The sequence below is a fragment of the Lissotriton helveticus genome, chromosome 10 (genome assembly GCF_964261635.1).
Source record: "Lissotriton helveticus chromosome 10, aLisHel1.1, whole genome shotgun sequence".
Taxonomy (NCBI): Eukaryota; Metazoa; Chordata; class Amphibia; order Caudata; family Salamandridae; genus Lissotriton; species Lissotriton helveticus.
In genome coordinates, this window is record NC_136071.1 from 226,230,622 (window position 1) to 226,248,082 (window position 17,461).

At 42.7% G+C, this 17,461-nt stretch overlaps 1 protein-coding gene across 2 annotated transcripts in view; it reads right to left on the reverse strand.

Annotated features, from left to right (window-relative positions):
• The window catches only part of PRPSAP2 (phosphoribosyl pyrophosphate synthetase associated protein 2), a 444,139-nt gene that overhangs the window by 77,827 nt on the left and 348,851 nt on the right, over positions 1 to 17,461 (reverse strand). For both annotated transcript variants that reach the window (XM_078665175.1, XM_078665176.1), the window contains exon 9: positions 11,793 to 11,863. In XM_078665175.1, coding sequence (XP_078521301.1) covers positions 11,793 to 11,863 — 71 coding nt within the window. The remainder of the gene's footprint in view (positions 1 to 11,792; positions 11,864 to 17,461) is intronic.

Consider the following 17,461-nt stretch of genomic DNA (forward strand, 5'->3'; position numbering starts at 1 on the left):
TGTCCTCTCTGTCACGGGGGAAACCAGACCATAGAGCATCTTTTATTCATATGCCCTTCTGCAAATGTAGTAACTGCAAGGTCAAGATATCTAGACCCTATATATCGCAGCTGTAAAATAATTACTTCAAAAGATTTTGTAACCGCATGCAAACACCCCCCTAATGAATTTGTTTGCTACAATCTCTATAAATTTTTAAAACCTTTTTTATCATTATATTGAATTGTATTGAAATTTTTGTTTTATAAATTGTGGTCCTCAGTTGAGTACCAAATCAATAAAAACTTTTTGACTTGACTTGACACTCCGTGAGGCCCCAATAGTCACGTTGTTGAACCCGATAAGCAGGCACAAAGATAAAAATTGTACAGACCACAATCCCTAATAAACACTGACACCAAAATTCTTGCAAGCGCCTTAGCAGCCCTACTCAAACTCCTACTGCCGATTATGATTCTTCCAGACCAAACTGCCTTTATCACTGAGAGCTCCACTGCACAGAACTTGCGAACCCTTTTGTTGTGTTTTAACCCACCTTGACCCGGAGATCCCTGGGGCGGCAATCCTGCTGGATGACGCTAAAGCATTTGACTCCATCCAATGGTGCTTCCTCTTTGCAATACTCCACCGTATGGGGGTTCCTATCGCCTTCACGTGCTGAATAAAATCACTATATACAACACCGGCTGCCCGAATGCGCATGAATGACCATACATCTGAAGCCTTTGAGATATGTAGAGGAAGTGGGCAGGGCTGCCCGCTATCACCAATATTATTCACTATTGTATTAGAGCCTTTGGCATGCATTTTTGAGACAGTGACATGCTGAAACTGCCTTGTGCTTTCGTCAGAGTCCCTTGGCGATATCGATGTATGCAGACGACATGGTGCTGTATGTGAGGAACCCAGGGACCAACTTGGAAAGGTTAATTAGCGTATATATGCGCTATGAGAGACATTCAGACTTGGAAATAAATTGGTCGAAATCAATCATACTCCCCTTAACTAGCTGCACAAGACTGGTACCTCTGGAGTTCCCATTGAAATGGAGTTATGAACCGGGCAAGTATTTGGGCATATGGGTTCACAGTGACCAGAGCTTAGTAATACAGTATAACTACGGGAAAGCGATATCACGGCTGGAAGATCAGGTCTCAAGATGGATGGGCCTTCCTTTATCGATGGCGGATAGAATAGTGTTAATGAAAATTATAATACTCCCAAGTTTCTATATTTGTTCACAAATATCCCGATCTGCCTACCCCAGTCATTCTTTGTAAGGCTACGATCATACTTGGTCAGGCTGGCATGGGCTGGAAAACAACTCAGACTAAAATGGGATGCCATATGCGCAGGGAGGGTTCACTGCGCCGGATCTAGAACTATATTACCTATGCGTGCAGGCGCATTTTGCGCACTACTGGTTGCAAGCCCCAACATGTATTTCATACATAGCAGTCGCCATGTACCCTACACCACTAGGGGCGATGATCACATGTAAATACAAGGGGGACACATGTGGGGAAATAAGCACTAAACACTGCGCCACGCAAGCCTAGAAACCCAGGACAGAGAGCGCAGATAAACCCGCTCTACGCACCAGCTCTACCACTTGCCAGTCACCCGAAGATATTGGCAACGTCGGAAGCGAACTCACTGACTATATTCAATGCAGCAGGGATACACACACTGGGGGATACATTCCAGGGAGGGAAATGTATTAAACTGACCGACCTACATGGAGAAGGCAATGCCTTCCCCCCCCCCCCCCCCCCCCCCCCCATGGTCACTTTCCTATACTGCAGGCTTAGAGCTGAGAGCTGCGATCCGCGATTTATATGTGCAGTTCCCAGAGGAACCGCCTGTGCCGAGAGCGCTTCAGTTGCTCCAAACATCTGAGACCCGGAAACATTTAGTCACAAGATTATACAATACATCCCAGAAAGATGCCTTGACAGCGCAGAATGCTTCCTATATTAAATGGAATGGAATGCTCCCTGCGCCACTTACAATGGAAGACTGGCATGCGTGCTGTGTACCCACTGGCCAACTTACACCAAATAGTAATTTGAGGATCATACACTTTAAATTCCTGCACCAGATATATTACACCCCACTCCGGCTACACAACTCCGGCTTAAGAGAGAACTTATACTGTGTACAACGGAACTCACTGAAGGCAGACTTTATGCATCTAGCGTGGAGTTGCTCTAGGGTTCATCAATACTTGAGACAGGTTACACACGTACAGTCAGAAATAGTGGATGAGTGAGTGGAGCGCACTCCGGTATTATGCCTACTCGGTCTACCCAAAGGTATACAACCTAGTAATCGAAAGCTTGCAGCGATTGCCTGTCTACTAGCAAAAAGGAGGGAGCAATCCATTTCGGGGAGAAGCCCCAGACATGAACGCTGGCTACTTGACCTGGTGTACTGTCGAGATCAACTAGAATATTATGCAGAGGAGCTTCCTCCAGCTTCGAGGCCTAGAGCTATCTGGGGACCTCTCTCTCTACATATCTTCGAAATCAACAGCAAGTCTTGTGAATAGGAGATTAACTGTCCCACCATCAGATATGTGTCAGATACTATTTTTAAGGTATTCCTGTGAATTGTGAATGAGAAATTTGTTGTTGATATTGATAATGATGTACATGATATTAGTTAATGTTCCACTATATCTAAAAAATGCGTAAATTAACAAAACAAAAATATATATATCCCCCATCTTACAATCTGAGAGTTTGTCTGGAAAACAACAGCTACCTGCTCAAAAACATTATAGGGGATCCTTGTTGGAAATTAGTCCATTCAGTAGGGTCACCTTGGATTTTTTTGCCTTTTTCTGAATCCTAATTTTGTCAGCTTAAGGAAACGGTGCACTTTACCCCTGTTAAGCAGCATTGAAGTGCGTCTTTTCCTCCTTTCAAAATAGTAACATTGGCAAACATCTGATTGGCTCATTTAATTTGCCTATAAATCCTAATGTATGGTACCATGTGTACCCAGGGCCTATAAGGAAAATGCTACCAGTGGACTTCATCTTTTGTAATACCATCCACTGTAATGGCATTGTAAAGCATCTCTGCAGGGCTATCATAGTAGCTTGGCTGTACAGATTTAAATTGCAATTCGATCTATCAAAATAACCCCTTATTGACAGCCTTAGTCCCTCCTTTCACATATTAAAAAGTCACATCCAAGTAGGCCTAAAAGTCACATCTAAGTAGGCTAAAAGTCACATCTAAGTAGGCCTAAAAGTCACATCTAAGTAGGCCTAAGTGCCCATAAAGCAGGGTGCATGTTATTTAAAAGTAGAATATGCTAAAGTTTAATGAAAAATATGTCCTTATGGTGAAAAGGGGTCTTAAAAGCCATTTTCCCTGAAGCAAGGTTGGCTGTTGACCACAAAAGCACCAGGAACATTAAGTTGAATACATATTATCCCCAGTGAGAAAACAGCTATAAATTTCATTTTTGGCCTTTTGAAAATATTTATTACAAGCCTAATTCACACGGAACTTGGATTTGTAACACATATTTAGGAAAGATCACTTTTAGAAAGTTACTTTTGCCCTGCCTGAAGTGCCTAAAAGCTAAATCTGCATTTTGCTCCTTCACATCTGCCAGCTTGTAATTACTATTTGAATAAGCATTAATGAGGTATGAACTTGCACCCAGGAGCAAACAATAGGATGAACGGAATGGGCAGAGACAGCCAAAGTAAAATAGGGAAGAGTCAAATCCTGCTTGAATGTCACATTCTTGATTGACAGGTGTGCTAGTTTTTCATAGGACACTTGGGAGGCCCTTCAAAGAGGCATCCCCTGTCACAGGCAAATGTTAGCTAACACTTGGGTAGGGCCCTTTTGTCCCTCCCATCCCCCAACCTCCCCAGCAGGCTCCAATCACAGTGGGCCTCTTTTTGACATTACAGTGTCAAAGCTTGTTTGACTGACAGGTCCACTGCGTTTACATATAACATTTAGGGCACACTTCAAAGGAGGAAGACAAGATGCCAAAACAATTTTTGTGAATCCCCTAAATGGTTGCTGAAAATGTAGCTTGGTTCTTCCCGACTTATGTCTCTGAAATTGTATTGGTACAGGCATGGTCCCAAACTGGATTTTAGTGTTAGATGTGGATGAACACTGGGATGACCATAGTACACTCCACACAGACAAACCAACCCTCAGAGGCCAAATGTTGTGTGGCCAAAGAATTCAGCCACCTTGTAAATACCTAAAGTGGTAGGATACACCCCAGGAACTTTTCTCCTTTGGGTAGGGCATCCCCAGGGGTCACTCCAACCTATCAGCTCATAGCAGGCATGCAAGGCACCCACTTTAGAACACTCCTGGACCAGAGGAAGATCAGAAGAGCACTGGACCAGCTATCTGCAACCTGAAATAGCCCCAGAGGACCGGACCTGCTCACTCTAGGTCCTAGGACAAAGAAGTAGACTCCAATGGTCATAAGGCTGACCTCCTGTTCAACCTACAGGAACACAACAAGTTAGAAAAAATCAACTGGAATGGGACTGGAGTCGGCCTGCCATCCTGTGAGTCTTCAAGTGCCTCACCTGTATGGCTTTAGAAGAGCAATTTGTGGTGGATTGGGACTTAAAGGACTAAAGTCTGAAGGTAAAATATTTGACCGCAAACCTGGTTAGTGTACCTGACCTGTGGTCTATCGCGGTCAGTGTCAAATTATGCTCAAGTCCTGAATTACCCCGACCAGTGTTTGTAACTGGCACATGGTGCTTCTTGGCACGATTTATGCTTAGAACTTAAAACAAATGATATCCCTCTTCACTTATTGGATTTTTATTAAATCTGGTTTCAGTTTCACTACTGCAGAAACACATTTTACATTGCCTCAAAGTTAAGCCTGTCTGCTCTGTGCCATACTTTCCAAAGGTTCGAACTCAAGTTAATTTAGTGACATTATGGGTTCACCCTGACAAGGACTGTGGTTTTTGCTTAAGGTGGGGGCTTAACACCCTCAGCCAATATCCTAATTTTTTACAATTTTGCTTGGTAAAAAAAGGCCATAGTGCAAATGCGGTTGACCACATTCAGGAGACAACTAGAAAGGTATACATACAGATTTGGTTGCTGGAGTACATTAGTTAACGTTAATAAAATGTATTATAGCACACAAATACCTGGAGGTGTCTTGGCGCTGAGGACCACAGTAGATATGCTCGGCACCTAGTCCTGAAACAGCCAGGTCTTTCATTTTCTACTAAATCCCGTTAGGGAGCTAGCATTCCTAAGTTCCAGTGGAAGAGAGTTCCTAAGTTTTGAGGTGCCATAATGGAAACTGCTGCCACCCCAGTGTACAGTGCGGATTCTGGGCACTAAAAGTAGTCTTGCCCCCTCCGACCGTAGGTGTCTGGTCGGTTTGTACCATATAAAAAGGTTCTGAAGAAAAGAGGCGCCTGTGTGATTCAAGGCCTTGAATGTAATATGCGGAGGTACAGGGAGCCAGTGCAGATGGCGTATTTCGTTAGATACCGCTTTGTGCCTGGGGATATACAACAATAAACGAGCCGGAAAATTTTGGACCATCTGAAGCTTTTTTAGACACTGCTTCTGAGCATTCAGATATAGCCCATTACAGTAGTCTAATTTGGACTGGATAAGAGAAGTAACTACAGTTTTTCTGGTATCCGCTGGGAGGTATGGAAGTATCTTCCTTATTTTCTTTATAAGAACATATGAAGCAGAGTCAATCTATACACCCAAGTTCTTAACTTTGGCTGCTAGTTTGGGGGGTGTGCCCATCTCTGCCGGCCACCACAGATTGCACCAGGTTGGCTGCATATTACCAAAAATCAGAACTTCCGTTTTATCGGAATTATGTTTGAGGCAATGTGCGCTCATCCATCTGTTAATTGTGCCCATACAGTTTTGTAACTGCTGAAAAGGAGAGGCTTGATGTTAATATACCACTACCACAATCTGGGTGTCGTCGCCGTATGACGTCAGACTGAACCCAAATTCCCGCATCAGTTCGGAGACATAGATGTTAAGAAGGGCTTAATGAACTGCCCTGTGGGACTCCACACGGCAGAATGCAAGGAGCCGAGTCAAATCCATCAAGTGACACCATTGCCAGGGCCGTTTCACCTACCCCTAACTTCTCTAACTGCTGCTGAAAAAGAACATGATCAACCGTGTCAAAAGCGGCAGAAAGATCGAGGAGCACAAGAGCAGCTGTGCCTCCTCCATCCATCACCGCGCTGCTCTCTTCGGTAGCCTTAATAAGCGCAGTTTCCGTACTATGTTCCTTGCGAAATTGGAACTGGGAGTGATACAGCGGATTGTTCTCACTGATGAATTGTGATAGTTGAATGTTCATCATTTTGTCTACTATTTGGTTGGTGTTGGTAGTCTGGCTATTGAGCGGTAGTTATTAGGGTTGGTGGCATCTAAGGTGAGTTTTTTTAGTAAGGGGAGAATGGACGTTTCTTTCTAGTTAACGGGAAAGATATCAGAGTTAAACATCAAATTGAAAATGTCAGCTAGCCCGGGACTCACCAGATCTACTATTTCTTTAAGATGTACTGGTGGGCTTGGGTCTAAAGGAGATCCTGATCTGGCTTCATTTATGTACTTTCCTACTTCTTCCGAAGAAACAGGGGAGAATTTAAGCAGGGTGCTTTTGTCAAGGTCTGGCCCGGTTGTTTGGGCCAAGGGACAGGGCCCTGATCCATACTTAAAAGCTTTAAAAATGTCCAGAACTTTAGATTTAAAAGTTGCAGCAATATCATTGCAAAACTTTTGGTTGCCCTTCTTTCCTGTCTTGTTGGGTAAGGTAAGTTTTTTTATTACAGAAAATAATTCCTTAGGGGAGTTATTGGCTGTCGCAATCTGTTGAGAGAAGTAATTCCTTTTTTCTGATGTAAGTAAATTTTTGTAATTCAATAAAGCCATCCTATATATTCCCTTATCCGACTTGTGATAGTTAGTTCGCCAGCCACGTTACAATCGGCGACAGTTCTGTTTTTCTTTCCGAAGTGTTTCAGAAAACCAGGGGGCAGAAGGGGCAATCCTGTTTCCGGACAATATTTTAGTGGGTACCATGGCATTGACTGGATCGGAAACCCAAAGAGTGTATTTGGTGACCGCTAAGTCCACGTGGCCCAGAAACTGAGGTGGTGAAACTTCCAGGTGGGTGCGTAGAATTATTTTATCCACTTTACTGCATGCTTTACAGGAAGAGACAGGTGGCTTAGTGATGCTAGCCTGTCCAGCAATGTTGCTTGGGTGCTTGGGAGACTAAACTTGATTAATGAGTGGTCAGACCATGTTAGAGGTAGTATTTCTTTCACTGTAAGCCTGTGAGCTGAGGTAAAACGCCATCCAGCGTATACCCGGCCTCATAGGTGGGGGATTGCACTAGATGGGTTATCCCTTTGGCTCCTAGGGTGTCTGAAAGCACCGCCGCTCTCTATTGTCTTTATCTTCTAGAAAGAAATTAAAATCTCCAAGAATAGTAAAATCCTTATTTAAAAGAGTGGGTTTGAGAAGGGTGTCTAGATTTGTTAAAAAAACAATTCTAGTGCCTGGTGGTCGATACAGTAAAATGCCTTTGAAGGTCAACTTAGAACTAAGTTCAAATGTGAAGTGAAGGGCCTCATAGGAAGGAATGGAAACAGGGTAATAGGTGACTGGAAGGTGTTCTCTAAAAATAATGGCCACTCCACCCCCTCTTTTTAGTGGCCTGCCTACTCTAATTGCTCGAAATCCCACAGGAGAGGCAGTAATAAAATCAGGATCTGAAGCAGCGCCTGCCCAGGTTTCTGTTATGAATAAGATGTCCAAACCCAAATTTTTTATTGTGTGTGCTACTTCATATTTGTGCTTTGCCAATGATCTAGCATTGACAAGGCCACCGTAGAGCATAAATCTCTTATCAAATTTGCTAGATCTATGGCTCTGGAAGTTTTGGGGAAATTGCAAAGCAGTGATCCCTTGTACTTGCGGAAGTGAGAATCCGCATACACAGCTCGCAGTGCTATCCCCAAGATCTACCAAACAGCAGCTCTCCTACATCCTGTTAAAAGAGTATAGCTCTCTTGCGGAGTAACTTAGGGTATGGGAGGGCATTGAATCAGAGTTTACGGCACTGGGTGCGGTCCAGGTGCAGACGGGCTTGCCTTAGGCACGCCTTTGGCGCACCAGCTGCGCACCCGCAACATAAGTTGATTAAATAATGCTTTCCGGAGGAGGACTAGACCGCGTCCTCCACAGAAGTGTGGCTAAAGTGAAGCTGGAGTGAAGGGTCCGCCCTCCGCACGAACGCACGTCAGCCGCGGCGGAACAGGGACGGCCCTGAAGTGCAAATAGGCAGCAGTAAGGTGCTAATACAAGAAGCAGCACTACAGGTATTAAAAAAGGTCAGTACACAAATTCATTAATAAAAAACACATGGGCAGTAAAAAAAGCGGTCCTGCAGACAATATCACAGTTGAAAAACTAGCGTGTAAGAGAGACAATAAGGGTGCTGGGCGCTAGCAGGGCATACTTGAGTCTCTGCGTGCCCGCACCATCAGATGATTAAATAATGATTTCCGGAGGAGGACTAGACCGCGTCCTCCCGGAAGTGTGGACTAAAGTAAAGGGTCCACCCGCCGCACATACGGCAGGTCAGCCGCGGCGGAACGGGGTCGGCCCTGAAGTGCAAATAGGCAGCAGAAAGGTGCTAATACAAGAAGCAGCAATACAGGTATTAAAAAGGTCAGTACACAAATTCATTAATAAAAAACATAAAGGGCAGTAAAAAACGCCATCCTGCAGACAATATCACAGTTTAAAAACTAGCGTAAGAGAGACAGTGGTCTCAAGGGATTGCAAAGGAGTTTGATTACGCTTCTCATCCGAAAAATACTTCCATCTCCGTGCAACTAATGGAAGAGGTCTTTGTACAGCTACTATACCTCTACTATAAAAAGGCCCATTCTTGGAAATTGTTTTCCAAAGTAAGCCATGAGTCAAATAAGACCCACATAGCAGGAGATATTCTGGGATACAGAGATACTATGTGCAAAGCAGCAAATCGGACAAGGCCTCTAGACTACATAGTGCATGCAAGATTCAAGCATCGAAGCAAGTACACAGCTGCTGAAAATGAGGATTGGAGAAAAGAGGCAAATGAGTGGACTACAGACAAAACACATTGGTAGGCTATCCTGTTTTAAGCTTAAACCTATAATAACTGATAAAACCCCACCGAAAGGGAAATAGCCCTCACCAGTGTAAACATATAAACACTGAAAAAAAACACCTGCACAACCACAAACTACATGCCATTCAAACAATGGAAAAGAAGAGTGAAAGAGTAATTTGTATTTCTTCTGAGAGGCCAATACAATATAACAGTTATACTAAATAGAAGCAAGGAAACCTGGGCTAACATTATTCTGCGTGAGTTTTGTTGTTTAGGTTTGTCACTAAAATACTGTTTCTTCTTTCTGCTTTTTTCAGTTTTGTGGTCTTTGGCCTAAGGATACAGGGGTTAGAAGCATGTTTTAGGTCTTGTTAAATTATTTTATAAACCGTAGAGAATCAGGTAATATCAAAATCATATTTGATATTTTGGCTACGTTTAATTCTTTCACTGATGGGTAAAATGGCCGGTTTCATAAGAATCTTTCCCAATATGTACCATCACCTATACCCAGAGAGAATGGGTAAAACACCCTGATACATTAGTCCCCTTTTCTATCGAGTCAGTATTGATAGTAGGTGAATTGCCATACACCCCAGCCTTTAAACACTCAATGTAAGGTATAGTGACAGGTATATGTGAAAAGAGTGTAGTCACCAAACATCTGGGATAGTGGTGAAAACTTAACACCAGACTTTTGGAAACCATGAAACGTAGTGTCACTTGGAATGCTGCTGCAAAAAGTTCTTACCAAGTTCAACAAAGATTGGAGTAATATTGTTTGTATTGTTTTGCAGTGATTCAGCTACATATATGAAAAAGTTGTGTGATGAACTGTCAAAATCAATACCTGAGCTGAAGTGCTTCCCTGTGTGAGATCCTTGCCACTTGCTAGATGCTATGCTGAAAGCATCTTTACACTATTCAGAGTTAATGAAGAATGCTATTGACTTTTTAGTCTATTCTGGTGCACGGTTTTGTTATGCACGGGAACTAAAACATTTCTCATTTTGTGCTTTGTGTGGCATCAAAGAAAGAGTCATCCCAACTACGTCATATAGCTGGTGATTCTCAGCCCTAGAGCCCATGAATGCTATTATCCATGTGGCAACCGTTTACAGACTTTTTGCTGAGTGATGATGCTAAAGGCAAGAAATGTGGGGATCTTCGGTCGTATATTGATATGCTGTGAAAAAAAGTACTCTCTACTGCATTCTTAGATTTCTACAGAAAAACATGACTGCTGTAGTGGACATAATGCAAAAACTTGAGTCTGAATGCACCATGGTCTACAAAGTGTTCAGCATAATTGGTGAAGATGTAAAAACATCTCCTTGAGAGTAGGCTGAAGACACTTAGTGACTTTGGCACTGTAACATGCTCCATGTTAGAGTGCGTGCCACTAGGCAAGCTAAGAAATATTGAGGAGCAAGTCAGGAAATTTTATTTTACAACATATGAGAAATGGCTTGCAATGATACATAGAAATGTCACTTCACCAACCATTGCAAAAACAACAAGTGATGGACTGAATGTGGATCAATGTCACACACTCCCCCAGTCAAAAGATCTGGGCCCAAATCCATCGTTTTTTTGCACTCCACTTCACCAACCATGGCATTTAAAGTCGATGAATCCTCACTGTGGTACTCTGCACAAAGTTATAGCTCCCTTCCAGAAAAGGGAATTTTCTCTGGACTTTCTAAAGTGCTGCTTCATTTTTGAAAGCTTTAATAACTCTGAGGGCATATGTGCCAAGTTAAACGCATTTGTTGCAGAACCTGTCCCAGAGAATCGTAATCTTAAGGTGCACCAGTATTGGCATGGAAAGCTAGGTCAGTGCCCTGAGTTAGCAAATTGTGTACTGGCTGTTTTGGTGTGACCGTCTCAGGTGTCAATGTTGAAGGGTCCTTTTCACAGATAAAAGTTTACATGGGAAGGAAAGAGTGGGCCAGCACGACCAAAGACTCACTGAAGAAGTATTGTATGGGGTACTACAATAAGTTTGATTTGTAAAATGTATTTGGACCTTATATACACTGTACCTACACTATCTATATGCCATGCACTATCAGTGCAAAAAGCAAGTAATAATAAAAGCAAAATGGTCCATAAACTCCGGCAAAACACGGTTTCTGTTTTTAATGGTGCAAAAAATGTGTAACCACTGTTCTTTTGTAAGGTATTGAAATCACTTGAAAACACTGGAAAAAAACACCCCACTTTACCAAAAATAGAAACTGAAAACAGGAAAACCTATACATAGGATAGGAACTCCCCCTACAACTGCCATTCTCAAAAGCCTGCTGCAGGAAACTGGAGTCAAATTTTGTAAATCCTACTTCAAATCAAGCAATTCTACTCCAGTAGGCTTTGTAGGGCAGCAGGTGGAGCAATAATTTTATTGAGAGAAAATGCGGATTTAAGAGAGATGGTTAGATGCATTTTAAAACTGTATTATTGGCACAGCAGTATTTGACAAAGCTTGCGTCAGTGTAATAACAGTTTTTAAACATCATTAATTAAGTCCATCATATGAAAGGAGAGTTGCAATTGCAGTGGATATGTGAAATATTAAAGAAAAGAAATGTGTTCATCTCAAGTTTTATACATACCACAATAATGGCTATTCTTCCTCCAACATCACCAACAACCGTTATTGGAGGCTTTTCCTTTGGAATCAGCACTTAATAAAATAAAAGAAAGCAAAGACATAAATATTTTGCTTCAAAGAATGCAATACAAAAAATAAATGTATGTTTGTGCATTCAACTATGTATCGTAAAACTAAATAGAAGAGAGTAGACATTAAGCCATAAGGGCACAAAAAACATATGGGACCTCTGCTAACTCAAACATTAAAGAAAATGTGCATGCGAAACCTACACTATGCATGCTTAACTATCCTCAATGATGCACCATCTCATTTCCAACACTTAAAAATTTAAATTGTTTTCAGGTAGAATTAATCAAATATGAAAATTGGATGACTCACCCACCAGGCCATGCATCTTAAGTCCCCTCCTTACCTCATAGCTCCCACCATCTCTGGTGCAGAGATAGGACTTCAGAGCAAGATATTTCTTCTTTTGGAAGCACCTGCTTTGAACACATCTCAAGTACCAAACACGATGTTCTTTTGGAGCCAAAACCAGCTTCTGGTACTCCATCCAACAGAACCTCATCTGATTTTATCACTTTCAGAAAATTTCTAAAAACTCCCAACTGCATGTTCACCTCGGGTAACACTTTCATCACCACTGTTAGTCACTATCTCTGCCACTGCTATATAGAGTATGCTCTCATTGTGCTCTCTTCAGTGACTGTTTTTACTATTTATTCTGCATGTTGTATTCAACATTATACCCTCCAAGTTATTTTGTAAAGCACACTTATGCCTTCCTGGTAAAGCAACACTATAGAAAATTGTAAATAAAGCTATAAACCTACTTAATTCCCTGACACTACTGAGATCCTAGATGAGTATTATGCTGCAATTTGTAAATACAGTTTCCTTCTTCTACCATCATCGAAGACTGAATGTTCTTAAATAGTCTCACATGTTCATTTATCTAGGACTGGCTTCCTGCCTTAGTCACTAAAAGCCACACTATTGAGCAAGAGTCAGGGTCAACAGTATGTTGTCAGATTTCTTTATGGTGTTGAAGGGGACAAGGCGGAATGTCCCTGGTCACCCCTAATATTTGCGCTCTATATGGAACCCATGTTAGGCACCATCAGGGCTAACCTAGAGATTAAATGGATCTCCACTGGCAGACATGAATATAAACTGCTGCTGTCTGCCGATCTTGCAATTATCGCTTTGTCGGATCCCACATGGCTTTAATGAATGAGTCGGACTCATTTTGGAGGGTCTCAGACTTCAAAACGTACCCCCCAGAAATCCCTGATATTGAACATCAAAATACCAATAGAAATACGGGCCACGATGCAATACACATCCCACTGGCTTGATCGATGAAAAACATCCATTATCTTGGAATCAAACTCTATTCCACCCTAGACAAAACAACTGCCCTTCACTATGGTGACTTGCATGCTCTACCTAATCTTGGCACATGTCCGGCCTCTTCTGGCTGGACAGTATTGCAGCGATTAAAATGACCCTCCTACTTTAGCTACTCTATGAGTTCCAAACACCGCCATTATAAACCTTCCAACGTCCTGGAAGCTGGTGGAGAACATTATCTGGAAGAACAGGAAGTAGGAACAGCAAAAATATTTTTTTCAAAAATTCTATTTTTCTTAGACAACACAGCATTAGGTATCCCAAATCTCACTAGTATTTTGCAGCTCAACTAGGGTATGTTGTAGAATGGATGAGAATCCCACAAAGGGAGATGGAACGTTCCTTCTTGGGAGAGGAATCGGCCAGTATCCATAAGAGAGCAGATACCTCCACAAGGAGTATAGGGGGAAGGAAGGCTATGTAAAGGATGGTGCACTACTGGTCACTGGTATTGTACTTCAGCTCAAGTCCGCACACGTAATACCGCCAAGTCAGAAGTTTTGGCAAAAAATGTGGAGGCACAGGCATTTCAACACATCTGCTGTGGCGATGCCCTAAACTAAAGAGCTATTGGGAAGCAGTCCTGGCAGATATAAATACTATTTTCGATACAGACTTCCTGCAATTCTCTTCTTGGCCTTCCAACCAGATAGTCCGACCACTCTGCTCACACAGGGGAAAGCCATATACTTAGCTTTATGAGCAGCCAGGCAACTCATTGCAACGTTCTGGTGTTCGGACAGTGAATTACAACAGATCCTGGCGTTAGGATACGGCTGATTTGGATCACAAGTCGTAGCACTTTGACAGAATATGGCGCCCTTGCACATCGTTTCTACCAAGAGATTTCAGGGAGCTTATATGCCCACGGTATTTGAATATTTTGAAGCGGACCTCGGGTGAACACACAGATTCCTGTGGATACCAGTTAATCCATCCTTGACTTATAATACGGCAGGAGGCTGCTGCACAGCTGGGGGAGATAATACATGTTGCTATACACAAGGGGTTCAGGATAGGTGGGGTGTGGGTCTCTTCCTTGATCGTTCTGTAAAGTTGAAGTTTATTTTCCTTCATTCACTCTTTATTTCGCTTAAATTCGACTTTCCCCAACGGAGGTTGGCTGTAGGTTGGTGTATGTGTAAATTGATATAAAACAATAAAAAAATAACTAAACCATAAAACTTGCACAAATCACGTGGGAAGTTAGAAAACGTACATTTAAGTTCAGAAACAAGTTGGCTTTTTGATAAATAACAGGCAAGTTTGCATAATAAGGAAAATAGTTATCTTCCTGAAATTCATAGACAAAGAATACCTTCACCTACACGAAAGATTGCAGAATAAGGTAAAAAAAATAAAACCGATTCACAGAAAGAGACTTTTCAGTAAGTATCTTCTGAATCACAGTAAGAAAAAAACATCCATTTAGTGTAAACAACTTCTCAGTGTGAGCGTGGGGAGTCTGACGAGACCCATGTATGGTGTACCATGCCCAAAGTCCCAGCGCCACCTTCTTATGCCTAGAATAACTGCAACTGTATAAACAATTTGATTTGGTGACATTGCCGCACCACATCTATAAAGTCACTGTTTCAAACTGCCAATCTATTGCTGCTATGACAATAGTTACTTACCTGTAACAATTGTTCTCCAGCTTTGATATCTTGTTCAACATAGTGAAAGAGGCTGTAAGGAAAATGCTACTTACCCAGTATGCATCTGTTCTTGGCATGTAGAGCTGTAGATGCACATGCTTTGCATAGCTTGCCATCTAGTGTTGGGTCAGGATGTTTGCACTTTGTTTTCTTCGAAGGAGTCTTTTCCAGTCACGAGGTGGGTGAATCCTCATTTTGGCGATAGTGCGCATGGGCATCGACTGCGATGTGAGATTATTTTCACGCAGAAGGGGATAATGGAGTTAGTGAGAGTAGTAGAAAGAGATGTCCATGTATATATGTGTCTAAGTATGATGTTACTGCAACAGGTATAGGTACCCGGGAGGCGGGTGGGCGCATGTGAATCTACAGCTCTACATGCCAAGAACAGATGCATACTGGATAAGTAGCCTTTTCCATTCGAGGTATGTGAGCTGTAGATAACATGCTGTGCACAGACTATATGCAAAACAACAGGTGATGGACAGAATGCAGAACAATGTCATACATTCACCCCAGTACAGAGATCTGGGCCTAAATCCATCGTTTTTTTGCTCACCATGCCTTTCCAGTTTGAACCCAGCTATATGCAAATCAGTCTTGACCCTGTGCCCCATGGGAACAGTCCAGCCCGAACTGCTAAGCCAGGTCCTCCCTGGACTGGAAACAAGCATCCAAGGACCGGTTTCGGGCTTTCAGCCCTCTTCAGCCTGGGTAGCTTGATTCCAGTAGCATGGAGAGCACAGGACTCACGTCTGAGCATACCCGTCCCACTCGGGGTGACAAATGCAAAACAACAGGTGATGGACAGAATGCAGAACAATGTCATACATTCACTCCAGTACAGACATCTGGGCCTAAATCCATCGTTTTTTTGCTCACCATGCCTTTCCAGTTTGAACCCAGCTATATGCAAATCAGTCTTGACCCTGTGCCCCAAGGTATGCTCAGACGTGAGTCCCTTGCTCACTTTGCCACTGGATGGCTTGGCAGTTCGGACTGGACTGTTCCCATAACGCACAGGGTCAGACTGATTTGCATATGGCCATGTCTGAAATGGGGTGGCTGAGTGGGCTAAAGAATGGTGATGGATTAAACCCAGATCAGTTGCCTGGGGGTGAGTGTTTGATTTGCTCAAACGCTCCGTCCATCATCCCCTTTTGTATCGCTTTGTTCGCCCTAAGTGTGGCAGGGTATGCTCAGACGTGAGTCCCTTGCTCACTTGGCCACTGGATTCAAGATAGCCTGGCTGATGAGGATTATAAATCCGAAACCGGTCCCAGAATGCTTGTTTCCGGTTCATGGAAGACATGGCTTGGCAGTTCGGGCTGGACTGTTCCCATAACGCACAGGGTCAGACTGATTTGCATATGGCCATGTCTGAAATGGGGTGGCTGAGTGGGCTAAAGAATGGTGATGGATTAAACCCATATCAGTTGACTGGGGGTGAGTGTTTGATTTGCTCAAACGCTCCGTCCATCATCCCCGTTTGTATCGCTGTGCACAGACTATATAGCAGCTATCACCCAAAGCGGTGGCTAACCTGTAGCTGGTGCAGTAGTTTGAACTAGTGTACGTAAAACCACTCGGCCCACTTTAGCTTGCTGTCTTGCTAACACATCTACACAATAGTGTTTTGTGAATGTGTGAGGTGTAGACCATGTTGCAGCTTTGCAGATGTCATCTATGGGTATATATTACCTAAGAATGCCATAGAAGCCCCTAGTTTGCGTGTGGAGTGTGCTCTGGGGGAATTGATAATGTTTGTTTTGGTTTTGCATAGCATGTTTCAATCCACTTGACTATCCACAGTGCAATACCTGATTTTGATATGGGATTGCCTTTATGTGGTGGAGCAAAAGCCACAAATAGTTGTTTTGTCTTACGGAAAGGTTTTTCTAGTTTCTATGTAGTAGAGTAATACTCTTTACACATCTATGGTGTGTAAAGCACGTTCCGCCACAGAATCTGGGTGAGGGAAGAACACAAGCAGCTCAACAGATTTGTTGATATGGAAGGCAGAAATGGCCTTGGGTAGAAACATCAAGCGGTGTCGTGGGGCTGAGCCTTGCATTCACACAGTGTTAAGTTGACATGACCTTATTAGAAGTTTAAACGCCATTTTTCCTTTTTGCTGCCTTTTGCACAGGGCACACACTTTATTAAATGTTTAGAGTTTAGCAGAGTGTTTTGCTTCACAGCGAGAATAACATGTTTTTCTATATTATCAGCCTTGTTCGGAAAGCTTAGTCTGAACAGTGAGTGCCGAGGCCTTCAAGGTTATTTCAACACAGTGGTTGTTGTTCGGACTGATCAGCGCACGTTTTAGACATAACATATATGCAGCTGTGGCCACCTCTGAGATTGGCACGTTTAATAATGCACTGCGTAGGCATGATCACACACACTTGGAGAACATTCGTATGCTGAGAGCTGGTGCAGAATCTGATGTGATCCACTTCTGCTAAATACCATAGGTATGGGGCCACCTATGTAATCCCAAGAGACCTTCTGTAGATATAAAATAACCTACTAGCAAGGGAGAGTGAAATATAGGTATATTTTAAACCTGTTTCCATTTAGCATTATAACATGC